This window comes from Leptodactylus fuscus, chromosome 6 (genome assembly GCF_031893055.1).
Source record: "Leptodactylus fuscus isolate aLepFus1 chromosome 6, aLepFus1.hap2, whole genome shotgun sequence".
In the NCBI taxonomy this organism is placed as follows: domain Eukaryota; kingdom Metazoa; phylum Chordata; class Amphibia; order Anura; family Leptodactylidae; genus Leptodactylus; species Leptodactylus fuscus.
In genome coordinates, this window is record NC_134270.1 from 14,656,313 (window position 1) to 14,682,634 (window position 26,322).

The 26,322-nt window shown below is 45.3% G+C and overlaps 2 protein-coding genes across 2 annotated transcripts; both read left to right on the plus strand.

Moving 5' to 3' along the window:
• Positions 1 to 476: 476 nt before the first annotated feature.
• Positions 477 to 16,471, plus strand: LOC142210315 (L-xylulose reductase-like). Its single transcript, XM_075279390.1, has 8 exons — positions 477 to 776; positions 892 to 989; positions 1,639 to 1,793; positions 6,734 to 6,776; positions 6,875 to 6,974; positions 11,622 to 11,686; positions 11,899 to 12,016; positions 16,331 to 16,471. The coding sequence occupies exons 1-8, from the start codon at positions 617 to 619 to the stop codon at positions 16,432 to 16,434; spliced, it is 843 nt and encodes a 280-aa protein (XP_075135491.1). The 5' UTR covers positions 477 to 616; the 3' UTR covers positions 16,435 to 16,471.
• Positions 16,472 to 17,275: 804 nt separating this feature from the next.
• Positions 17,276 to 25,908, plus strand: LOC142210316 (D-erythrulose reductase-like). Its single transcript, XM_075279391.1, has 8 exons — positions 17,276 to 17,379; positions 17,580 to 17,677; positions 18,226 to 18,380; positions 22,208 to 22,250; positions 22,349 to 22,448; positions 23,623 to 23,687; positions 25,172 to 25,289; positions 25,768 to 25,908. Exons 1-8 carry the CDS (start codon positions 17,328 to 17,330, stop codon positions 25,869 to 25,871), a joined length of 735 nt encoding a protein of 244 aa, XP_075135492.1. The 5' UTR covers positions 17,276 to 17,327; the 3' UTR covers positions 25,872 to 25,908.
• The last annotated feature ends 414 nt before the right edge of the window (positions 25,909 to 26,322 follow it).

Here is a 26,322-nt window from a genome sequence, read left to right on the forward strand (position 1 = left end):
AATGCACGTCGCACGAATATTTGTGATCTCACTATTACGAAGCATACAAGTCACTTCCACATTTGTTGCATCAGAACGGATAGACCTCGTGATGAGCCCACTTGTTGACTCTGATATTTTGCGTCTCGGGTTTTGAATAGGTGGACGTACTTCATTTTGGATTCTTCCACCTGTCGTGGCGCTCACTTGATGCCGTTTGGCAATTTTCTTGGCCAAGAGGTCACTATCGATGTGAAGATGATGCGGTTTTTCTTCATGGCTGATCCTTGATATGAACCAGTGACCTTTTATATGGGAATCACCTAATAACACCCTGAGCTATAGGGAGCGTGAGAACAGGGGAAAAAGATTTTTTTCACCACCAGGTTCGAAACAGTAACAATGCAGTTACACGACAAGAATCTACATAACTAATCATATGCTAAATAGTCACATTTCTGTACGAGATAGCCAAGATGATTGCCATGAAAGTCACAAGGTCTAAACTTAGTTACCCTTTTGCTCCTCGGTGTATACTTGGAGCTGCACTTTAGGGGACAGCGCACTGTAGGATGAATGTTGGATTACACATGTATGGACTGGTTCGGTTTCCCCCGAGGGAAAAGAGGTGCAACTTATGTATGTGAAGGTCTGCACCACACCGTGTACGTTGATATATCAGACCTTCTTCCATCAGAGCTCACAGTCGCCGAATCCTCTACATAAGCTTGTCCTTGCAGGTACAATGGAGATCACCTTTAAAGGCCATCGCGCTCTAGTGACCGGGGCAGGGAAGGGTAAGTACATGCACCAAGTATGGTTCATTCAGGTTTAGCTGGTGATTTAACCTTTGATTTATTTTTGGCTGTGTCACATATGGACAGTTTGTGCAGCTGCAGCTTCTTCTTGCAGGGATAGGACGTGGACTGGTGAAGGCTTTGTGGGCATCAGGTGCTGAAGTGGTTGCACTGAGTCGGACGGCAGAAGATCTGGAGAGCCTGGCCAAGGAGGTAAAGATAGTATGTAATTCTGACAATGACAGTGGCCATAACCTTAAGCTGGGCATGCATGTGTTCTGATTTAAAGAGGAGAACAAAGGGGTCGGGCAAGTACAGGTCAACATGTCTTATCCTATCTCCTGACATCAGTGGGTTCACCTGTAATGGCCTCTACCTATAGCAGGAATGGAGGTGTCATGAAGTTGTTTTTAGATATAGCTTATTCCAGGGTAGAGCATTCTAGAGACCTGGTGCAGCACAAGAGGAGAAAAAGATATTAGGATAATAGAGCAGGTTAGCCTAAAATAGGGAGGAAGAGATGTAGAGAGGGGAATTGTGGGTAACCTTATGGGTGAGAGGGCTATGATTAAAGGGGCAATTGTGCTTACATGTGATGAGGTTTTCTTGATACTGGACCTGGGCTGTTTCCGACCTCAGGTCATGTGATCAGAACAAGACCCTCATCCCCTGGGTCGATCTGCCTCCTGGTTTCACTCCTAGTTACCTGTGCTATGGGGGACCCTGAAATGACAAATATGCCCTGGCATAAATATTCAGCATCTTTGGTGATTGATCGTCCAACATCAGCCACCTTGATAAATCTGCTGCATGTCCAGACGGATCTCTATTAGTAAAGTTGGCCCGATGACTTATTCTTCAGTGCCCGGGTGTGGAGACCATATGTGTGGACCTGGCGGACTGGCCTGCAACAGAAGCGGCCCTGGGCTCAATTGGACCTGTGGACCTTTTGGTGAATAACGCAGCGGTTGCAGAGGAGCGGCCATTTCTAGAGATTACACAGGAGTCCTTTGACAGGTACGTCTCGTCATCTCCGTAGGGGCCAGGATAGTTATATGCCACCCACGTGAGAAGGGGAAACAGAAGCGTCCTGAAATCCTGGGCAACTCAGCGGGGTGAATACTGGGGTATCTACACTCCAGCCTTTAGGAATACCCCTTTAAAGGGTTACCTGAATTTTCATGAAAAGTTGTACTATATGTAGGTTCTTGTTCACCGGTATAAGCCTTCTGGTGCTAATATTCACATGATGGCTGCAGCACATTTTATATTTGTCCCTGAGGCTGTCGCGCGTACAATAAGGCGCGGTCCAACCTCTTCCCCGATCCATTATAACTAGTCTCTGATATTCGGAGTGAATTTGCTCTGCAGTATGTTGGCTACAACCTCTCCCAAATAATGAATGACTCCACGATGCAACATTCACAAATCATCCCAATTTTAGATATCACAGACAGAAGGTAAGAAAAAAATGTGAGCTATTTATTGAATGGGATATGTCGAAAGCGCCAAATTGTCATGACTAGACATGTCAGGTAATAAAATATGATGGATTGATGTCAGGACACACAAGGCATCAGAGCTTTCTGCAAGAGTGTGTACATGAGACCGCCCCAGGATGTACTTTTGGGTCTTGGAATTTCTATAAATATTTCTATGGCATCTAATAAATCTAATATTTAAGGAGTCAGCAATGACGGGGTTTATTACATAGTATACTCACTGAGAAATCCTAGGAGGACTCTGATGCAATAGTATAAAAAATAACTTTTAATAAGATAAATAATTAAAAATGTAGTTCAGAACAAAGAGTGGTCAATCTTTCTTTGTCACACTCAAGACCAACATGATTGCCGTAGCAGATCAAATGCCTATGGACTTTGGCATACCACTCACTGCACTCGCAGCAACTAGGGGGAATGAAAATTCAATCACAGGGATCGGGATAAGGGCTTTGACCAATAGTCATTAATGTCTAGATTTAGATATATACTCTAAAGTAGGTACAGACCTCTAGCCCTTTCCTCCCTGTAAATACCATGTCATAGCTAATCCAGTGGGAGTGTGATCAAATAGCATGGGATTCCAAATAAATGATACAGCCTTCAACACAGCACTTGCACCTGAGGATACTGGCCTAATGCCACACCAACAGGACTCATGCCAGATGAAAAGCTGAATTTGGATCCACTAAACTCCCCACAGAGAAGCTATATATGACAAGTAGCTAAATAGCCCTGCCACCATTCAAATGCCCAACGCGTTTCCACTATTCAAAGTATCATCAGGGGCTGTCTCAGGGTATTTTCTGCAACAGTTGATGCCATTGCTGGGAAATAAATTGTGTAGCGTGACCGCAGCGTGACCGCTCTGATGTCGGCGGTAACCACCGCTGCAAATGAACCACTATATAAGGCACCCGGCTCCTCCCCTCCTCACACCCTCCTCCAATCCGAGGGCTGGCACAGACGCAACATCACGCATGCGCGCTAGACCCATCTCGTGCGTCCTTACACTAACTCCGTGCGGGACACTCGCGCATGCGTGAACGAAAGCTCTGCTACATGTAGTTGCTGCAAGTGCAGTGAGTGGGAGTGGTATGCCAAAGTCCATAGGCATTTGATCTGCTACGGCAATCATGTTGGTCTTGAGTGTGACAAAGAAAGATTGACCACTCTTTGTTCTGAACTACATTTTTAATTATTTATCTTATTAAAAGTTAAGTTTTATACTATTGCATCAGAGTCCTCCTAGGATTTCTCAGTGAGTATAGTTTTGATAGGTGGGCACAATATTTTTTGAATTCAGTGGTTTATTACATAGGATTGTTGCTTAGAAAATGTGGTGCCAATATGCAAAAAGGATGTAAATGAGAATACAGGTAGTCCTCGGGTTACGACGTTTCGTGGTTACGACTAGAGATGAGCTAAAAAGTAAAGCTCCCTCGTAACAGAAAGCTGTCAGCACTCCCGACTAGCAAGGACGAGCCTGCGGCAAATCAACGCTGGTTCTGCAGCAGGCTCGTCCTTGCTAGTCGGGAGAGCTGGCATCTTGCTGTTACGAGGGAGCTTACTTTTTCTCATAGGAATGAATAGACCAACGTTGATTGGCCAGTGTACAGCATTCGGACAATCAACGCTGGTTCTGCCGGAGGCTCGTCTGTGAGGAGGCGGAGTCTAAGATTGGACCACAGCAGTCTCCATTGTGGTCTGATATTAGACTCCACCTCCTGGCCAGCGTTGATTAGCCGAATGCTGTACACTGGCCAATCAACACTGGCCAATGCATTCCTATGAGAAAAAGTAAGCTCCCTCGTAACAGCAAGCTGCCAGCTCTCCCTGTACAGTACGTGATTTAGTGTGCAGCGAAGACTGTACTGTACTGTACGGTATATAGTACAGTCTTCCTCACTGCACACTAACTCACGTTGATCCGTTCCTACGTGGCGTCGTATGGTAGGTTTCCAATGGTTTACGCTGCCGCGTTAGAACGGATCAATGTCGTAAGTCGAGGACTACCTGTATAATAGAATATCACAGAGAAGGATATAGTGTATAGCAAGGTTTGGCAACACATGGCATATCTTGCTGGCATGGCAGCCAGCACAGGACTTGTGTATATTTAGATAAGAGGGAGCGTCCTTTAATGCTCTGCTACAGCAATGATATAGGACGCTCCCTCCTCCCCAGGAAGCGGAGCTCACATTGTACAGCACAAGGACCCGGCCTGGACCCCGCCATCTGTATCCTACAAAGTAGGAGAGGAGGAGGAGGAGAGCTCGGTACAGCAAAGTGAAAGTAAAACGCACCAGGTACATGCTGGAGTTACTATTCCTATTAATGTCAGGTATTTGGGCGTTATTAATTTAGTTTTAAGGGATTCTATCATTATAATCCTATTTTTAGCCCAAACCACGTTGGAATAGCCTTAAGACAGGCTATTGTCTCTTGCATTATTATTGGGCGACTCATTTGCGTTGTATCCCATTTTGGGCTGTTATACCAGCATACACCAGGTGGGTTGAGATTGAAAAACTCTGGTTGGCGCCTATGCACCCCAATGCACTCTTGTGGGTTGGTTCTCCCCTCTGCCCCCTCTCCCTTACTTACTTGGCCCCATTTGCTTCACGCGGTTGCTTTGGTCTGCCTGCAGTGTTCGGTTTTCCCTGGTGTCTCGGTGCTCCTTGATGGTGTCCATTTTATATAACCCTCTCAATCCGGATAGCTTGTCTTCCGCTATGGTCAGGGTTTGGTCTGCAGCAGGTCTTTATCGAATAGCGGAGATGGTTGACCCTGTGTCGTTGGAGCTCGGGCTCTTTGCTGACCTTACGGACAATTTCAATCTCCCATCCACTGAGTGGCTTCACTACTCTCAGGTGGTTCATTTTGTCCGTTTCCTCCATCGGTCCTCTCGGGTGTCCCTCCCTACAACGCTTGAGAGGTTCTGTCGTGCAGGTACGTCCACCAGGGGTCTCATTTCCTCTATTTACCAGATTCTCGTCTCTTCGGCGACTGTTTCCCGTTAGTCACCGCTACATGACCAGATGGGAGGAGGCGTTGGGTAGGCCTATCTCTATGGGACAGTGGCAGATTGTGTGGTCTAGGGCAGTGATTTTCAACCTTTTTTGAGTCGCGGCACACATTTTACACTTAAAAAATCCTGGGGCACACCACCAACCAAAATGGCACAAAATGACACTAAAACAGTACATATTATACATATAGTTAATAATATAGATTCTAAATGTATTTATACTCAGTGTGAAACCTGGGCCTGTTTCGATGAACACAAAATTTCACTATCATTCATTATCTGTCCCCAGATTCATGTCCTCTCCATGTCTGCCCCCAGATTCATGTCCCCTCCATCTCTGCCCCCAGATTCATGTCCCCTCCATCTCTGCCCCCAGATTCATGTCCCCTCCATCTCTGCCCCCAGATTCATGTCCCCTCCATCTCTGCCCCCAGATTCATGTCTCCACATCTCTGCCCCCAGATTCATGTCTCCACATCTCTGCCCCCAGATTCATGTCCCCCATCTCTGCCCCCAGATTCATGTCCCCTCCATCTCTGTCCCCAGATTCATGTCCTCTCCATCTCTGCCCCCAGAATCATGTCCTCTCCATGTCTGCCCCCAGATTCATGTCCCCTCCATCTCTGCCTGAGGATTCATGTCCCCTCCATCTCTTCCCCCAGATTTATGTCTCCACATCTCTGCCCCCAGATTCATGTCCCCTCCATCTCTGCCCCCAGATTCATCTCTCGTCCATCTCTGGCCCCAGATTCATGTCCCCTTCATCTCTGCCCCCAGATTCATGTCCCCTCCATCTCTACCCCCAGATTCATCTCTCGTCCATCTCTGCCCCCAGATTCATGTCCCCTTCATCTCTGCCCCCAGATTCATGTCCTCTCCATGTCTGTCCCCAGAATCATGTCCTCTCCATGTCTGCCCCCAGATTCATGTCCCCTCCATCTCTGTCCCCAGATTCATGTCCCCTCCATCTCTGCCCCAGATTCATGTCCTCTCCATGTCTGTCCCCAGAATCATGTCCTCTCCATGTCTGTCCCCAGATTCATGTCCCCCATCTCTGTCCCCAGATTCATGTCCCCTCCATCTTTGTCCCCAGATTCATGTCCCCTCCATCTCTGTCCCCAGATTCATGTCCCCTCCATCTCTGCCCCCAGATTCATGTCCTCTCCATGGCTGTCCCCAGATTCATGTCCTCTCCATGGCTGTCCCCAGATTCATGTCCCCTCCATCTGTGCAGACAGTGTACATATTAGACTTACCTTTCTCCTTAGGTTCACTTTAAGATGTACTATGTTACTATGTAGACTTTGAGTTTCCTTAAGGATTGTCTAAGATTAGAAAACCATGACTGCTTTCCTCCATACACAGAGCCTGGCCCGTCCATGGGTTGTGTTATATCACTATATTATATCATCTTGTCTTGTCAGGTTATTCGCCATTAATACAAGACCATTAGTCCTGGTATCTCAGGTAAGAGACATATAACATGGACCATGAGATCCAATAATACTCTGCATGGATGACAACAGACAAGTCAGACTGAGTAGTCGTGTTGTTTGCCCCATCAGATTGTGGCCCGTCAGATGATTGAGCGCAGGGTGCCCGGATCTATCGTCAATGTCTCCAGCCAAATCTCTATAACGCCAATGAAGAATCTGAGCCTGTACTGTAAGTAACGCTCTTCTGCTTCCTATGGGTGTCCTTGTACGGTGGAGCACAGTATAATGCCCCCTTGTGGTTCCACATAGTATAATGCCCCCTTGTGGTTCCACATAGTATAATGCCCCCTTGTGGTTCCACATAGTATAATGCCCCCTTTTGGTTCCACATAGTATAATGCCCCCTTGTGGTTCCACATAGTATAATGCCCCCTTGTGGTTCACATAGTATAATGCCCCCTTGTGGTTCCAAATAGTATAATATCCACCTTGTGGCCCCCATACAGGGTTCTGATTTCATTTTACTGACTCAAATATACTGCCCCAGTGAGTCAGAAGACAGCGGACAAGTACCCAACCATCTAGGAAGACAAGACTGTGGTGTGAAACCATCATTATCCCGCTGAATCTTAGATTGTTGGGAGCTACAGTGTCTGATCACTGGGGGTCCAATACCTGAACCCCCACACTGATCAGCCCATCCAGCTGTCTCCAGACGCTCCTACTGTGGACAGGGCTGGAAGCTGCAGAATCAGATCAGATATCAATTGTAAAATGTAGATCAATATGAAAATCACCTGGGAAACCCTTTGAAGGTAAATCTAGGTGAATATTTGGGTGGCTCCGTCTTTAATATATAATTCCTACCCCACGGCACCAACCACTGCACCCACGCCAGCGTCTGCTGCCAAGAAGATGTGTACCCTACCTAGATAAGCTGTAAGCTATTAGTCTAATGGGCTCTAGAACAAGAACGACAAGTTCCAGTAGTTACATAATGTCACCTACATGACAGGAGCGTCGTACAACCCTCTCTGTACATCTCCAGTAGTGCCGCAGCATAGCAATAATATTCACTAGAAGGTTCCGGCATCTCCTAGTGGTGAGGGGCGGTACTACCGGCTATATCTGTTACTAGACAGAAACTGAATTTGTGACACATTTTTCACACCGAATTTGGGAACATCCACAGGACACACCAGAAATGATCATGGAGGGTTGTCCTGTTACTCCTATGTGCGGCCAAATCTATTAGGTCTGAGACCCCACTCAGCATGTCCACATACAGAATAATAAAAGTGCCTGATATACGGGAAAAATCCTATGATGTCACATGTTGGTATAAATACACATATAATGTCTCAATACAGGGATAATACACACAGTGATGTCACAGTACAGGATAATACACACAGTGATGTCACAGTACAGAGATAATACACACAGTGATGTCACAGTACAGGGATAATACACACAGTGATGTCACAGTACAGAGATAATACACACAGCGATGTCACAGTACAGGATAATACACACAGTGATGTCACAGTACAGTGATAATACACACAGTGATGTCACAGTACAGAGATAATACACACAGTGACGTCACAGTACAGGATAATACACACAGTGATGTCACAGTACAGAGATAATACACACAGTGATGTCACAGTACAGGATAATACACACAGTGATGTCACAGTACAGTGATAATACACACAGTGATGTCACAGTACAGAGATAATACACACAGTGACGTCACAGTACAGGATAATACACACAGTGATGTGACAGTACAGAGATAATACACACAGTGATGTCACAGTACAGAGATAATACACACAGTGATGTCACAGTACAGGGATAATACACATAGTGATGTCACAGTACAGAGATAATACACACAGTGATGTCACAGTACAGAGATAATACACACAGTGATGTCACAGTACAGAGATAATACACATAGTGATGTCACAGTACAGAGATAATACACACAGTGATGTCACAGTACAGGATAATACACACAGTGATGTCACAGTACAGAGATAATACACACAGTGATGTCACAGTACAGAGATAATACACACAGTGATGTGACAGTACAGAGATAATACACACAGTGATGTCACAGTACAGGGATAATACACACAGTGATGTGACAGTACAGAGATAATACACACAGTGATGTCACAGTACAGGATAATACACACAGTGATGTCACAGTACAGGATAATACGCACAGTGATGTCACAGTACAGAGATAATACACACAGTGATGTCACAGTACAGAGATAATACACACAGTGATGTCACAGTACAGAGATAATACACACAGTGATGTCACAGTACAGGGGTAATACACACAGTGATGTCACAGTACAGGGATAATACACACAGTGATGTCACAGTACAGAGATAATACACACAGTGATGTCACAGTACAGGGATAATACACACAGTGATGTCACAGTACAGAGATAATACACACAGTGATGTCACAGTACAGGATAATACACACAGTGATGTCACAGTACAGAGATAATACACACAGTGATGTCACAGTACAGGATAATACACACAGTGATGTCACAGTACAGGATAATACACACAGTGATGTCACAGTACAGGGATAATACACACAGTGATGTCACAGTACAGGATAATACACACAGTGATGTCACAGTACAGGGATAATACACACAGTGATGTCACAGTACAGGATAATACACACAGTGATGTCACAGTACAGGGATAATACACACAGTGATGTCACAGTACAGGGATAATACACACAGTGATGTCACAGTACAGGGATAATACACACAGTGATGTCACAGTACAGGATAATACACACAGTGATGTCACAGTACAGGGATAATACACACAGTGATGTCACAGTACAGGATAATACACACAGTGATGTCACAGTACAGGATAATACACACAGTGATGTCACAGTACAGGGATAATACACACAGTGATGTCACAGTACAGGGATAATACACACAGTGATGTCACAGTACAGGATAATACACACAGTGATGTCACAGTACAGGATAATACACACAGTGATGTCACAGTACAGGGATAATACACACAGTGATGTCACAGTACAGGATAATACACACAGTGATGTCACAGTACAGGATAATACACACAGTGATGTCACAGTACAGGGATAATACACACAGTGATGTCACAGTACAGGGATAATACACACAGTGATGTCACAGTACAGGGATAATACACACAGTGATGTCACAGTACAGGGATAATACACACAGTGATGTCACAGTACAGGGATAATACACACAGTGATGTCACAGTACAGGATAATACACACAGTGATGTCACAGTACAGGGATAATACACACAGTGATGTCACAGTACAGGATAATACACACAGTGATGTCACAGTACAGAGATAATACACACAGTGATGTCACAGTACAGGGATAATACACACAGTGATGTCACAGTACAGGATAATACACACAGTGATGTCACAGTACAGGGATAATACACACAGTGATGTCACAGTACAGAGATAATACACACAGTGATGTCACAGTACAGAGATAATACACACAGTGATGTCACAGTACAGAGATAATACACACAGTGATGTCACAGTACAGAGATAATACACACAGTGATGTCACAGTACAGAGATAATACACAGTGATGTCACAGTACAGAGATAATACACACAGTGATGTCACAGTACAGGGATAATACACACAGTGATGTCACAGTACAGGATAATACACACAGTGTTGTCACAGTACAGGGATAATACACACAGTGATGTCACAGTACAGAATAATACACACAGTGATGTCACAGTACAGAGATAATACACACAGTGTTTTCACAGTACAGGATAATACACACAGTGATGTCACAGTACAGGGATAATACACACAGTGATGTCACAGTACAGAGATAATACACACAGTGATGTCACAGTACAGAGATAATACACACAGTGATGTCACAGTACAGAGATAATACACACAGTGATGTCACAGTACAGGGATAATACACACAGTGATGTCACAGTACAGAGATAATACACACAGTGATGTCACAGTACAGGGATAATACACACAGTGATGTCACAGTACAGGATAATACACACAGTGATGTCACAGTACAGGGATAATACACACAGTGATGTCACAGTACAGGGATAATACACACAGTGATGTCACAGTACAGGGATAATACACACAGTGATGTCACAGTACAGAGATAATACACACAGTGATGTCACAGTACAGAGATAATACACACAGTGATGTCACAGTACAGAGATAATACACACAGTGATGTCACAGTACAGGGATAATACACACAGTGATGTCACAGTACAGAGATAATACACACAGTGATGTCACAGTACAGAGATAATACACACAGTGATGTCACAGTACAGGATAATACACACAGTGATGTCACAGTACAGGGATAATACACACAGTGATGTCACAGTACAAGATAATACACACAGTGATGTCACAGTACAGAGATAATAAATAAACTGACCTTGTGCACATCGCAGTATAGGGTATAATACATACTATGACGTCACATGTTGGCATACATACACACATAATGTCTCAGTACAGAGATAATTCACACAGTGATGTCAATGTTAATGTCATAGAGAAGCCATAATACAGCGCACACTCCCTTCCACTGTCATGTCTGCTCTTTGATTGAGTAGATTGGGGCCCCCTTCGTTGTCGGGTCCTATCACCGCTGCTATACCTGGTAGTTCCTCCCATGACCCCCTGTCAATGTGCCATAAAAATGTCTGATGGGAAAATCCCTTTAATAAAGACTGACCCCATTACTTTCTGGTTTGCAGGTGCCACTAAAGCCGCCATGGACATGTTCACTAAAGCTATGGCGCTGGAGCTGGGACCCAACAAGGTGACGTTGTAGATTGTAGTCCGCGGTCTGAGTTATTGAGTTGATTATGTCATTTAAAGGGGTGTCCGGTACATTTTTGTATTCCTGGCCTAAAAAATTTTTTCCGGTCCCAATTTCCTTGTGTGAATGAGACCTTAGACTTACTGAGACATGATAGGTCACGGTCAGACGTCTCAGCTCCAGATAATACTTTATCTAATCTTATCTTCCAGATCCGGGTTAACAGTGTCAATCCCACAGTGATAATGACAAGAATGGGAAAGGAACATTTTTCGGACCCGAAGAAGGCGGCAACGTTTCTCAGTCATGTTCCTTTGGGGTGCTTTGCTGGTATGTATGCCCACTTGTTGCAATGACTTTAATTTTAGGTGTTACCTACCACTCAACCAGTATGACATTCATCTTCATTTCATGCTTAGCAATGGGTCAAGCTCCCACCCAAAGGGTTGTCCTACAATCACCATGTATCACCTGTGGTGCACAGGATAGATACTAAGTGTCTGATCAGTGAGGGTTCAACCACAGGACCCCACTATTCATGAGAATGGGGATCTTGTGTCCTCCTATTTCAATGTAGTGTTGGTCCAAAATACCCATCAGTTTCCATAAGCCTCATGGACAGGGGCAGGTTTAGAATTTTTTTGGGATCCTTAATACTCCCCCTTAGTGTCTCTAGACTGCCCTGACATACATTATATTGTACCCTACACTCATTATACTCTCCCAGTAATGCCCCTGAGGAGCATATAATACTGTGTGTGTGTGGGGGGGGGGGAGGGGGGGCGTACTGACGAGCATATAATACTGTGTGGGGGGAGTACTGAGGAGCATATAATAATGGGTGGATGCGTACTGAGGAGCATATAATACTGTGTGTGAGGGGTGTTGAGGAGCATATAAAACTGTGTGTTTTGGGGGGCGTACTGAGGCGCATATAATAATGGGTGGATACGTACTGAGGTACATATAATACTGTGTGTGTGGGGGTACTGAGGAGCATATAATAATGGGGGGATGCGTACTGAGGAGCATATAATACTTTGTGTGAGTGGGAACTGAGGAATATATAATACTGTGTGTGTGGGGGTACTGAGGAGCATATAATACTGTGTGTGAGGGACATACTGAGGAGCATATAATACTGTGTCTGAGGGGTGCTGAGGAGCATATAATACTGTGCGTGTGGGGGTACTGAGGAGCATATAATAATGGGGGGATGCATATTGGGGAGCATATAATACTGTGTGTGAGGGACATACTGAGGAGCATATAATACTGTGTGGGAGGGGTGCTGAGGAGCATATAATACTGTGTGAGTGTGTGGGGGGCGTACTGAGGAGCATATAATGGGTGGATGTGTACTGAGGAACATATAATACTGTGTGTGTGGGGGTACTGAGGAGCATATAATAATGGCTGGATGCATACTGAGGAGCATATAATACTTTGTGTGAGTGGGAACTGAGGAGCATATAATAATGTGTAGGGGGTACTAAGGAGCATATAATACTGTGTGTGAGGGGTGCTGAGGAGCATATAATAATGGGGGGATGTGTACTGAGGAGCATATAATACTGTGTGTGGGGGTACTGAGGAGCATATAATAATGTGTAGGGGGTACTAAGGAGCATATAATACTGTGTGTGAGGGGTGCTGAGGAGCATATAATAATGGGGGGATGTGTACTGAGGAGCATATAATACTGTGTGTGGGGGTACTGAGGAGCATATAATACTGGGGGCATATTGATAAGCATATAATACTGTGTGTGGTTGCCACTGTGGAGCATATACTCCTGTGAGGGGGCTACTATGGAGCATATAATACAGTGTGTGGGGCCTACTGTGGAGCATATAATACTGTCTGGGGTCCCCTCACTATTTATATCACACAGTATCTGCATTATAGCAGACATAATATTAGTACAGATGTAAGAACATTGTACGGTCACTATAAAACAGATCCTGTGTGATGTAAATAGTGAACAATAATTGTTGAAAGTACTAAATGCAGAGACCTTTACATTTCCTAGAAAGTTGTTTGTATTATTGAAAGCTCTGTAAAGCCCCATTCACATGACTGTAATTTGTGGGTCAGTTACTGTCCGCCATTGTGGATCCGCACTTTATTAAGTTTAAATTCCCGTGTTGGCACTTCGTGATAATTTAGTGGGTTTTGGGTTGCAGTTTGGGCACTCGGTCTCTAAAAGGTTCCCCATCACTGCTCTATGCTATGGCTTGGGTTGCACGGTGGGTAACACCATCCCTTAGCATAGACATTACGTGGCAGCGACCAAACCTCCATTCAGATGGGATCACATAGAGGAGAAAGTGGTTCATGACCTCTATTCTAATGATTGTGGGGTCCCAGCAGTGAGACCCCCAGTGATTTATCACCTATAAGACTTTCTACAAGTCCATAAACATAAGGAACGTTCCACAGACAGAGACTCCTCCATGTCCCATCTCTTTGAGGTTTATTGTACATCCTAGGTTGGGCTGAGGCCACACATTGCAAAACAATTGTAGTTTTTATTGTAGACTCTGCTGAAGTTTTTGAGCTAAAGCCAAGAGTGGATCTGGCAGAAGGGAGAAGTCTAAGAGGAAGAATAAAAATACAACTAAGGCCTGGTTTACAATACATGCGGAGAGAAAAGTACTTCATGAACTACTTTCCTCTCCGTATGACTTGTGTGGACACCGTGCGAAAAACACATGGACCCCGTTATAGTCTATGCCAGGGGTCCTCAAACTTTTCAAACAGGGGGACAGTTCACTGTCCCTCAAACCACTTGAGGGCTGAAATATAGTTTAAAAAAATGTAAGATTATATGCTCCACCCCCCAGTATTATATGCTGCTTAGTACACCCCCCCCCAGTATTATATGCTCCTCAATACGTCCCCACACACACAGTATTATCTGCTCTTCAGTACACCCACCCACACTGTACTATATGCCCCTCAGTACACCCCCCATACACACAGTATTATATGCTCCTCACTATGCCTCCCCCCACACACACTATTATATGCTCCTCAGTACACCCCCACACACAGAATATTATATGCTCCTCATTACACTCCCCCACAGTATTATATGCTCCTCAGTACGTCCCCCCACACAGTATTATTTTCTCCTCAGTACACCCCCCACACAGTATTATATGCTCCTCAGTACACCCCACACAAACAGAATATTATATGCTCCTCATTACACCCCCCACAGTATTATATGCTCCTCAGTACACCCCCCACACTATTATATGCTCCCCAGTACACCCCCACAGCATTATATGCTCCTCAGTATGCCCCCCACACAGAATATTATATGCTCCTCATTACACCCCCCCACAGTATTATATGCTCCTCAGTATGCCCCCCCCACACTATAATATGCTCCTCAGTACACCCCTCCACACAGCATTATATGCTCCTCAGTACACCCCCCCCACACAGTATTATATGCTCCTCAGTACCCCCCCCCACACAGTATTATATGCTCCTCAGTACCCCCCCCCCCACAGTATTATATGCTCCTCAGTACGCCCCCCCACACAGTTTTATATGCTCCACAGTACGCCCCCCACTGTATTATATGCTCCCCAGTACATACGTACCACCAAACACACTTTATTATATGCTCCCCAGTACCTACGTACCACCAAACACACTTTATTATATGCTCCCCAGTACATAGGTACCCCCATGCCTTACAAACACATTCACTCTATCATACTTACCCATGAAGAGCTGCTGCGCGTCCTCCTCCTTCAGACTGCAAGCGTGATGACTAACGTTATCGCGCCTGCGTCGGGGCAGAGGTCACTCTGTGCCGTCAGTGTAGGCCGAGCAACCATGGCCTACACTGACAGCTTTCAGTTGTATGTGCATTTGCACATACAACTGAAAGCAGCAATCCGCTCACTAACAGGGAATCCTGGATTCCCCATTAGTGAGCGATCCAGACGACGACGCGCTGGCCACATGCAGCAGGCTGGACAAAAGTCCTCGGGGGGCCGCATGTGGCCTGCGGGCCGTAGTTTGAGGACCCCTGGTCTATGCTTTCATAAGCTCACCACTTGTCAATGCGTTCAGTATTCTGTTCAGGGGGTCTCCAAGCGGCTCCCCAAACAGAATACCAAACGCAGATGTGATCCGGGCCTAAGAGGATGTGTAAGAGAAAATATAAGAGAAATATAAATATGTATGAGAGGAGTATAAGGGGAAGTATATGGAGACGTATAAGGAGAAGTATAAGATGATGTATGAGAGAAGTATAAGGGGAAGTATATGGAGACGTATAAGGAGAAGTATAAGATGATGTATGAGAGAAGTATAAGGGGAAGTATATGGAGACGTATAAGAGGGAATTAAAGCTTCCTTTTCCTTGAAACTTCCTTAAAATTCACTGGTGATCACTTCCACAGACAGGGACACGCTGCAGATTTTAAAATCCCTTCTGAAAGTCTGCACAGAAAACGTAAGCCGCATTCACATGGTGCAGTGGAAACTACACCCAAACTACAAGAAGTTTTAACTAGGTCCAACCACAATGTGAATACACCCTAACGTGTGTGGAGCGGCTTCTCTAGGACCCCCCTGTACTTACCTCTTATTATGAATATTCTCTTCTCCCCTCTCCAGAGGTCGATGACGTCATCAACAGCATTTTCTTCCTGCTCAGCGACAAGAGCGACATGGTCACCGGAACCTGCCTCGTCGTGGATGGAGGGTTTTTGACTTCCTGAGCTGGACCACGTGGGGTTAGACCAAAGCCCTGAATGATGTGTTAAAGGGATAGTTTCTGATTAGAGAATGGACAGGTTTCTTCCCCCCACTAACAGCGCCACCCTTGTCTGTAGGTTGTTTCTGGTATTACATCTCATCTTTCTTCAAGAATTAGGACTGAGCTGCAGAACCTGACACGGCCCATTTAAAATAGGGTGATGTTTCAGGAAAAAGAGAAAACTCTTACATAATGGGAATATATTCATGAAGATTACTATGGCTTTGATCATACATGTTCCAGGGCGTTGTAGAGCTTATAGGAAGGGGTGATGTCCCCGCATGAATAAATAAGTGGCCTAAATTCTGTTTTGTAGGATCATCATGTCAAGATGTTGCGATATATTACAGTGTATCTAAACTTTCGGACAACTTGTGATTTTCTTCCCTGTTCGTGACATTAATAAATATTGTAATTTACTTCATTAGCGGATTTTGGCTCCTTTCTGTGAAATCTCGTTCTTCATGGCACAACTAAGCATATGCTAAATACTTACAAGTCACATTTATGTATGAGATAGCCAAGATGATGTCTATAAAATGATGGTAGCCTCATGTTCTAAGTTGTAGTGGATGGTGAGATATGGAGCCTGAAAGTCACAAGGTCTAAACATTGTTACCCTTTTGCTCCTTGGTGTATACTTGGAGTTGCACTTTAAAGGACAGCGCACTGTATAATCTCATGACTATTGGATTATTTATGCATGAACCGGTTCTGTTTCCCCCGAGGGAAAAGAGGTGCAACTTCTGTATGTGAAGTATTACACAACACCGTGTACGGTGATATTATCAGACCTTCTTCCATCAGAGCTCACAGTCGCTGAATCCTCTACATAAGCTTGTCCTTGCAGGTACAATGGAGATCACCTTTAAAGGACAGCGCGCTCTAGTGACCGGGGCAGGGAAGGGTAAGTACATGCACCAAGTATGGTTCATTCAGGCTTAGCTGGTGATGTAACCCTTGATCTTACACAGAGTTTTACTAACGAAGATCAGGGAGAAAAATCTAATAATCTGATTTGACAACTGATGAATAAATGGTCATAGGTAACTATTTGTGGCCGTGTCATATATGGACAGTTTGTGCAGCTGCAGCTTCGTCTTGCAGGGATAGGACGGGATCTGGTGAAGGCTTTGTGGACATCAGGGGCTGAAGTGGTCGCACTGAGCCGGGCGGCAGAAGACCTGGAGAGCCTGGCCAAGGAGGTAAAGATAGTATGTAATTCTGACAATGACCATAACCTTCACCTGTAATGGCCTCTACGTATAGCTGAATGGAGGTGTCATGAAGTTGTTTTTAGATATAGCTTATTCCAGGGTAGAGCATTCTAGAGACCTGGTGCAGCACAAGAGGAGAATAAGATATTAGGATAATAGAGCAGGTTAGCCTAAAATAGGGAGGAAGAGATGTATAGAGGGGGCACTGTGGTTAACCTTATGGGTGAGAGGAAAGGGTTGGCTGGGAAGTGTAATTGTGCTTACATGTGATGAGGTTTTCTTGATACTGGACCTGGGCTGTTTCCGACCTCAGGTCATGTGATCAGAACAAGACCCTCATCCCCTGGGTCGATCTGCCTCCTGGTTTCACTCCTAGTTACCTGTGCTATGGGGGACCCTGAAATGACAAATATGCCCTGGCATAAATATTCAGCATCTTTGGTGATTGATCGTCCAACATCAGCCACCTTGATAAATCTGCTGCATGTCCAGACGGATCTCTATTAGTAAAGTTGGCCCGATGACTTATTCTTCAGTGCCCGGGTGTGGAGACCATATGTGTGGACCTGGCGGACTGGCCTGCAACAGAAGCGGCCCTGGGCTCAATTGGACCTGTGGACCTTTTGGTGAATAACGCAGCGGTTGCAGAGGAGCGGCCATTTCTAGAGATTACACAAGATTCATTTGACAGGTACGTCTCGTCATCTCCGTAAGGGCCGAGATGGTTATGTACATAGGTATTATTCATTTCAATCATGTGAGAGATAACAGACCTGGCTTTATCAACAAACTCCAATTAGCTGAGGTTGTCCTGCTGCCAAGAGCAGTGCAATATAGTATGTGAACATAAATTCGTAACAGATAATGAACCGTCACTCGGAGGTTATGCTGGTGCCTGGAAATGGCCTCTCACCGCCATATCAGTATAATAAAAGAAATTTCCGGCACTCAATGAGTATGCTTCCAACAGTGAATATTTATTATGACAAAAACGTTTCGGTCTAGAAGACCTTCGTCAGTTTGTCTGCAAAATATACAAATATACAGGTTGTGATGTATATGTACATAAGTCAAATAACCAGACAAAAATAAAGATAAAACATAGATACAGACATACACTACATATAATATGATATATACATAGAATACAAGTATACCAAGGTATAGAAGATGGGGTGTTTATGAATAGTAATGGATACAGGTATACAATAGTGAACACATAGCCTAAGGGAGCTACAGGTGGAGGCAAAATGAATCATAATATAGCGCGGTATCCGTAACAGTGGAATGATGTAAATACCTGGTGACTAGAGGACAATTTACAGGATAAACAATATATCCAGACTGTCAATATGCCAAGGTAAACAGTACATCAACATGTCAGTACCGTATTTTCCGGACTATAAGGCGCACATAAAAACCTACGATTTCCTCAGAAATCGTAAGTGCGCCTTATAGTCCGGTGCGCCTTATATATGGATGGAAGCGGCGGCAAAGTCTGCATGCCGCTTCCATACATACATAAAAGGCACCGTAAGGGTGCATTCACACTACGGAACGCCAGCGTGTATCACAGCCGTACACGCCGGCGTTACAGCAGGGCTGCCGGACACTTCCCATTCATTTCTATGGGAGCCGGCATGCGAGCGCTCCCCATAGAAATGAATGGAAAAAAGCAGTCCATTCATTTCTATGGGGAGCGCTCGCATGTCGGCTCCCATAGAAATGAATGGGAAGTGTCCGGCAGCCCTGCTGTAACGCCGGCGTGTACGGCTGTGACACACGCTGGCGTTCCGTAGTGTGAATGCTCCCTTAAAAGTTATATTAAACTACCCCCCCGTTTTAAAATAAAACCCTGAAACAGAATGTGAAACTTACCGAACGGTGCAGGGTGGGCGGGCATTCAGGCCTCCTCTTCCTCCGATGTTCCGTCCTCCTCCTCCGGCGCTCGCGAACTGATAATGGCCTGGGCGCATGCGCAATATCATAATGCTTCTACTACGGCTACTGCGCATGCGCCCAGGCCATTATCAGTTCGCGAGCGCCGGAGGACGGAACATCGGAGGAAGAGGAGGCCTGAATGCCCACCCACCCTGCACCGTTCGGTAAGTTTCACATTCTGTTTCAGGGTTTTATTTTAAAACGGGGGGGTAGTTTAATATAACTTTTACGGTTGGGCTCTATCAGCATGATTTAACTCCTGGCCTGCCGAGCGCTTCCAATAGAAGCGGCTGGCACGCGGGGGGTTAAGCGACCGCTGGCAAAGTCTGCGTGCCGCCGCTTTCAATAACATATAAGGCGCACCGGACTGCGCCTTATAGTCCGGTGCGCCTTATATATGAACCGAGACGGACTATAAGGCGCTCATGGGCAATGCGCCTTATAGTCCGTAAAATACGGTAATTTGAGGATGGGTGCCCAGCTTACTAAACAGTAACATGTAGCCTAACTCAATGCAGTATCCTAAACAATCTTACCGGTAGGAGATATGAGTAACTGGAAGCCAAATGTAGATATGTGGGAAATCCAGGAATGAAGGTGTGCAGCGTGTAGGCAGAAGGTGGCTTTATATGGGGTACTGGCGCCAGGAGCCGTTGGGCCGGGAGCTCCCCCCTATTAGGGGCGTGGCCCCAAGTCCAAAGACCCCCGGCGCCCCCCTACAATGATAATAAGGTGGGAAGACATTGGTGGTGTACAGTGGTGATAAATAGAGAACATTGGTGGTGTAGCATGGAGAATAAGGCCATACGGCCTGTCAGTAGCCATCCCGGAGTCCAACCGAGTGAATAGAGAGTGACTTCCGGTTTGCGATCGCATAACCGGAAGTGCGTGCGTTCCACGGTGGAACGCATCACGCTCGTAGTGTGCCGGTGGTGTAGAGCTGACAGCCGGCACATGCGAGATAGAGATAAAAGGAAGACACATAGAATAATGCTTATACAAACCAGAGGACGATATGGTGAGACCAGAGGAAGAAAAAGAAGGGGGAAAAAAAGGGGAAAAGGGGGAATAAGGTCTGAGTTCCATCTGATGGATATGCGTTCCACCGTGGAATGCAGGCCGGGAATGCAAGAAGAGAAGATAAAAGGAATAGAAGTGATAGAGAAATATGAGGAGATGAGGAAAAATTAAAAAATAAAAAAAGACTGAGAGTGGATAAAATAAAAGAGATAAGATCAGAGGGAACCAGAAAGGTAGGGACAATGAAAGAATGAAGAAATAAAGTGGAATAAAATAAAGAGAAAATAGGATAAGATAAGATAAGGCAAGATAAGATAAGATGAGTGAAATTTGGACCCAAGGGACACAGAAAAAAAGGAGATTAGAGTAGGATTATGAAAGAACCGGAAGACTGCCCGGGCACCCCAGTATTCCTCCTAGCGAATTAACGGTTCTGAAAAAGAAAAAGAATCATGTGTTAGTGTAAACTAAAAGGTTCAACAGAAACTTTTAACATCATAGTCATGGAAGCATACTCATTGAGTGCCGGAAATTTCTTTTATTATAAATTCATAACAGTCGTGAAGCCATGTCATTTACCTATGTGTTAATCGAGGTTACAATCTATCTATGTGCCAAATTTCATCCAAATGCGTTCAGCCGTTTTTGCGTGATCGAGGAACAAACATCCAAACTTTCACATTTATAATATCAGTAGGAAGTAGGATCACAGAGGAGGATATAGTGTAATATCATAGAGGAGGATATAGTGTAATATCACAGAGGATAATATAGAGTACACTTGTATATAGAGAAGACATAACTGGACTGTAGCGGCTGCACAGGAGACCACCGAGGCAATTAAGGGGATGGGGGGAGTAATAGACAGCTTACCAAACCTGGGGTTGTTCAGTATGGAGTATAGATTTCTAGGTTCACACTAGCGTTCAGCTTTCCATTCTTTGGGACCCAAAAAACCGGAAAGCTAGCTTGCTTATAAACCGTTTACCTGCGGAAACCAAAGACTACTTGAAGTCGAGAAGGAGTTGAGAAGTTGAGTCCCCTAAAGTGGTGGTCACTAAATGTTAACAAAATCAGGCTTCTTTCCGAGCCTCCGTCAGCAGTTATATAATGGCCCCCTCAGTGTTCCCACATGTAATATAATGGTCCTTTCAGTGCCCCCACACTACCGCCACATAAAACGGGGCCCCAAATATAGGATAGTGACCCCCTACAGTGCTCCACATATAATATAATGTCCCACACACTGTCCTCATATAATATAATGACCCCGATAGTTCCACCATATGGAATATAATGACCCCCACATTGCCCCTATGTCATATAATGACTCCACATATAATAGTGATGATCCTTGGCAGTGTGTGTGTGTGGGGGGGGGGATACAAAGTGGCAGTAGAGGTTCACTTTAAGAAGTATTATATCGCTATGTAGACTTTGAGGTTCCTTAAGGATTGTCTATTACTAGAAAACCATGTCTGCTTTCCTCCATACACAGAGCCTGGCCCGTCCATGGGTTGTGTTATATCACTATATTATATCGTCTTGTCTTGTCAGGTTATTCGCCATTAACACGAGAGGATTAGTCCTGGTATCTCAGGTAAGAGACATATAACATGGACCATGAGATCCAATAATACTCTGCATGGATGACAACAGACAAGTCAGACTGAGTAGTCGTGTTGTTTGCCCCATCAGATTGTGGCCCGTCAGATGATTGAGCGCGGGGTGCCCGGATCTATCGTCAATGTCTCCAGCCAAATCTCTATAACGCCAATGAAGAATCTGGGCCTGTACAGTAAGTAGCGCTCTTCTGCTTCCTATGGGTGTCCTTGTATGATGGAGCTTCTAAGAAAAGTCAAGGTAGTTGCTAAACCAAACCAACACGTCATGTCACGTCCATCAGAAATCCAGCTCAGACTGGCGGCTTCAGGCAATGACGACGGGGCAAGTACACCCAGCCTCACTGTACATGGCTGTCATTCAAAGGGTTAACTGAAAGAGGGACCAAATCTGCAGCGTAAAGACTGCGGTATAAAACCTTCACTATCCCGCTGGATCTGAGATGGGAGGAGCTACAGTGTCTGATCACTGAGGGCCCAACACCTGAACCCCCACCGATCAGCCCATCCAGCTGTCTCCAGACGCTCCTACTGTGGACAGGGCTGGAAGCTGCAGAATCAGATCAGATATCAATAGTAAAACTTGCAGATCAGCATAAAAATCACCTGGGAAACCCTTTGAAGGTAAATCTAGGTGTATATTTGGGTGGCGTCGTCTTTAATATATAAATCCTGCCCCACGGCGCCAACCACTGCACCCACGCCAGTGTCTGCTGCCAAGAAGACGTCAATCTAGATAAACGATAAGCTATTAGTCTAATGGGCTGTAGAACAAGAATGACAAGTTCCAGTAGTTACATAATGTCACCTACATGACAGGAGCGTCGTACAACCCTCTCTGTACATCTCCAGTAGTGCCGCAGCATAGCAATAATATTCACTAGAAGGTTCCGGCATCTCCTTGTGGTGAGGGGCGGTACTACCGGCTATATCTGTTACACCGAATTTGGGAACATCCACAGGACACATCAGAAATGATCATGGAGGGTTGTCCTGTTACTCCTATGTGCGGCCAAATCTATTAGGTCTGAGACCCCCCTCAGCATGTCCACATACAGAATAATAAAAGTGCCTGATATACGGGAAAAATACTATGATGTCACATGTTGGTGTAAATACACATATAATGTCTCAGTACAGGGATAATACAATGTTAATGTCATAGAACAAACTTTCTTCCTCTGTCATCGCTGCTCTTTGATTGAGACTTGGACCCTCTTGCTTGCTCGGTTCCATAGCCGCTGCTATACCTGGTAGTTCCTCCCATGACCCCCTGTCAATGTGCCATAAATGTGTCTGGTGTGAAAATCCCTTTAATAAAGACTGACCCCATTACTTTCTGGTTTGCAGGTGCCACTAAAGCCACCATGGACATGTTCACTAAAGTTATGGCGCTGGAGCTGGGACCCAACAAGGTGACGTTGTAGATTGTAGTCCATGATCTGAGTCATTGAATAGATTATGTCATTTAATGGGGTTGTCCAGTACTTTTTTTTATTCACGGTCTGTACTTAGGCCATAAATAATCATTCAATAGATTGAAAACAGTAAATCTTCCACTCACCTTACCGTGCTCCCATGATGACTGTGGCAGCCGAAGTGGAATGGCACAGGTGGCACGATGCAGTGATGTCTTCATGCCACCTGCGCTGTGACATCGTATGCGTTACTGTCGGACCCCGACTCTGTTATTTATTAAAACATTGCACCTATGGACATATGGTCACCTGGACATCTAGGAGTAGCAAGTTCTCACCCCAGACCGTATTGGCCTGTCGCACTTGCGTTGCTGGGCGTCCACAATTTGGGAACTCTCTGAGGAGCTTTTGCCACTTAGGCTCCATCCACCCTGGAAATTCCAGTCCATACCTTGGCCAGATTCCCCAGCCTGGGCCAGTCTAGAGATTGGGACTCCTTGTATCAGAGTGATCCCGGAGTCTCTGCCGACCCTCTGCTGTCCACACTATATACAGCAGTGGCGGATCCAGGGTTTGCGGGGCCCTGGGCAATTGACTTTGGCGGGGCCCTACTTACTGGGGGGGTCTCGCACTTCTAACCTGTACTTCCCAACTGTTGAAGACTAGAAAGAGGGAAGATAACGTGCGGCGCGCGCAGCAAATTAGGCCCCGCCCATTTTTATGTAGACTCCGCCCATTCTCATTCAATTTTCATGTGATTCCACACAGTATAATCCTCCTACAGTCACCCGTAAATTATATGTCCCTCCTCCATCTCTCCCCCATTTTCATATACACCCTTCATCTACCCCTAGTTTCATGTCCCCCCCCTCTATCTGTCCCCAGTTTCATGCCATTCTCCCCCTTTATCTGCCCACAGTTTCATGTCCCCCCCCCCGTCTCTTCCCCAGTATCATGCCATTCTCCCCCCTTCATCTGCCCCAGTGTCATGCCGTTCTCCCCCCCTTCATCTGCCCCAGTGTCATGCCGTTCTCTCCCCCCTCCATCTTCCCCAGTGTCATGCTATTCTCACACTCGTTCTCACACTCACCTTCCCTCGCGCTCTCCCTCATACACATATTGTAGGCGCGATGTGACGTCATCACATCGCGGCTACAAATGCCGGAGCTCAGCGTTAAAGCAGGAGCTGAGCTGTGACAGCTCCTGCTTTAAACGGCTATGTATTCAGCTCATCGGCGTCCGTAGGACGCCGATGAGTTGAAATTGGGACATGCCGACCGGGACCATTTTGTTAGGTCCGGGCCGCGGATCCGCCCCTGATATACAGTACTGGATAGGGAAGCCGTGGGCACAATATTACGTCACTGGGTTTCGGACTGGGAAATCTGAATTTTCCGCCCCCCGATTTCCCTTAGACATGATAGGTCACGGTCAGAGCAGTCTCTGCTCCAGATAACACTTTATCTAATCTTATCTTCCAGATCCGGGTTAACAGTGTCAATCCCACAGTGGTAATGACAAGAATGGGGAAGGAGCATTGGTCGGACCCGGAGAAGGCGGCCGGATTTCTCAGTCATATTCCTTTGGGGTGCTTTGCTGGTATGTATGCCCACTTGTGCCAATGACTTTAATTTTAGGCTATAGATGACACACAATATGGTGGACAGTCTGTAGGCCGCTAATGAAGGGCGTAGGATTAAAATTCACTTGATTTATCTCTAAATAAAAATCGTTGACATAGAAGTAGCCCCTATAGACGTGGAATGCGCGTCAGAATCCGCGCAGGAAAAAAAAGCCTCCCATTGACTTCAATTGGTTCCTCGAAGTCAATGGGAGGCTTTTTTCCCCGTGCAGATTCTGATGCGCATTTTGCGTCAGAATCCGCGCACAGAAACTGGTAGGCGCCACACCTATAAAGCACAGCCCACATCCACGGAGTCATGAACTACTTTCTCTCCACATGTATCGTGCGGACATCATGCAGAAAACACACGGACCCCATTATGGGGTCCATGTGCTTTCATAAGCCCCCCTATACTTACCTCTTATTCTGAATATTCTCTTCTCCCCTCTCCAGAGGTCGATGACGTCATCAACAGCATTTTCTTCCTGCTCAGCGACAAGAGCGCCATGGTCACCGGAACCTGCCTCGTCGTGGATGGAGGGTTTTTGACTTCCTGAGCTGGACCGCGTGGGGTTAGACCAAAGCCCTGAATGATGTGTTAAAGGGATAGTTTCTGATTAGAGAATGGACAGGTTTTTTTTCCCCCACTAACAGCGCCACCCTTGTCTGTAGGTTGTTTCTGGTATTACATCTCATCTTTCTTCAAGAATTAGGATTGAGCTGCAGAACCAGACACTGCCCATTTACAATAGGGTGATGTTAGAGGTAAAAGAGAAAACTCTTATATGTTGAGAATGAATTCATGAAGATTACTATGGCTTTGATTATACATGTTCCAGGGCGCTGTAGAGCTTATAGGAAGGGGTGATGTACCCACATGAATAAATAAGTGGCCTAAATTCTGTTTTGTAGGATCTTCATTTCAAGATGTTGTGATATATTACAGTTAGGGTTGAGAGATCGGAAAAGATCGGATCCTGATCGAGTAAATTTCACGATCGCAATCGG

What these genes read in the sequence shown, in the direction of transcription:
- LOC142210315 (XM_075279390.1), top strand. Translation starts at nt 617, where the DNA reads ATGTATGTGAAGGTCTGCACCACACCGTGTACGTTGATATATCAGACC. An exon ending in TGGAGAGCCTGGCCAAGGAG is followed by an intron (nt 990 to 1,638) that starts GTAAAGATAGTA and finishes CTTATTCTTCAG; the next exon opens with TGCCCGGGTGTGGAGACCAT. An exon ending in TGGAGCTGGGACCCAACAAG is followed by an intron (nt 11,687 to 11,898) that starts GTGACGTTGTAG and finishes CTTATCTTCCAG; the next exon opens with ATCCGGGTTAACAGTGTCAA.
- LOC142210316 (XM_075279391.1), top strand. Translation starts at nt 17,328, where the DNA reads ATGGAGATCACCTTTAAAGGACAGCGCGCTCTAGTGACCGGGGCAGGG. An exon ending in AGTGACCGGGGCAGGGAAGG is followed by an intron (nt 17,380 to 17,579) that starts GTAAGTACATGC and finishes TTCGTCTTGCAG; the next exon opens with GGATAGGACGGGATCTGGTG. An exon ending in TGGAGAGCCTGGCCAAGGAG is followed by an intron (nt 17,678 to 18,225) that starts GTAAAGATAGTA and finishes CTTATTCTTCAG; the next exon opens with TGCCCGGGTGTGGAGACCAT.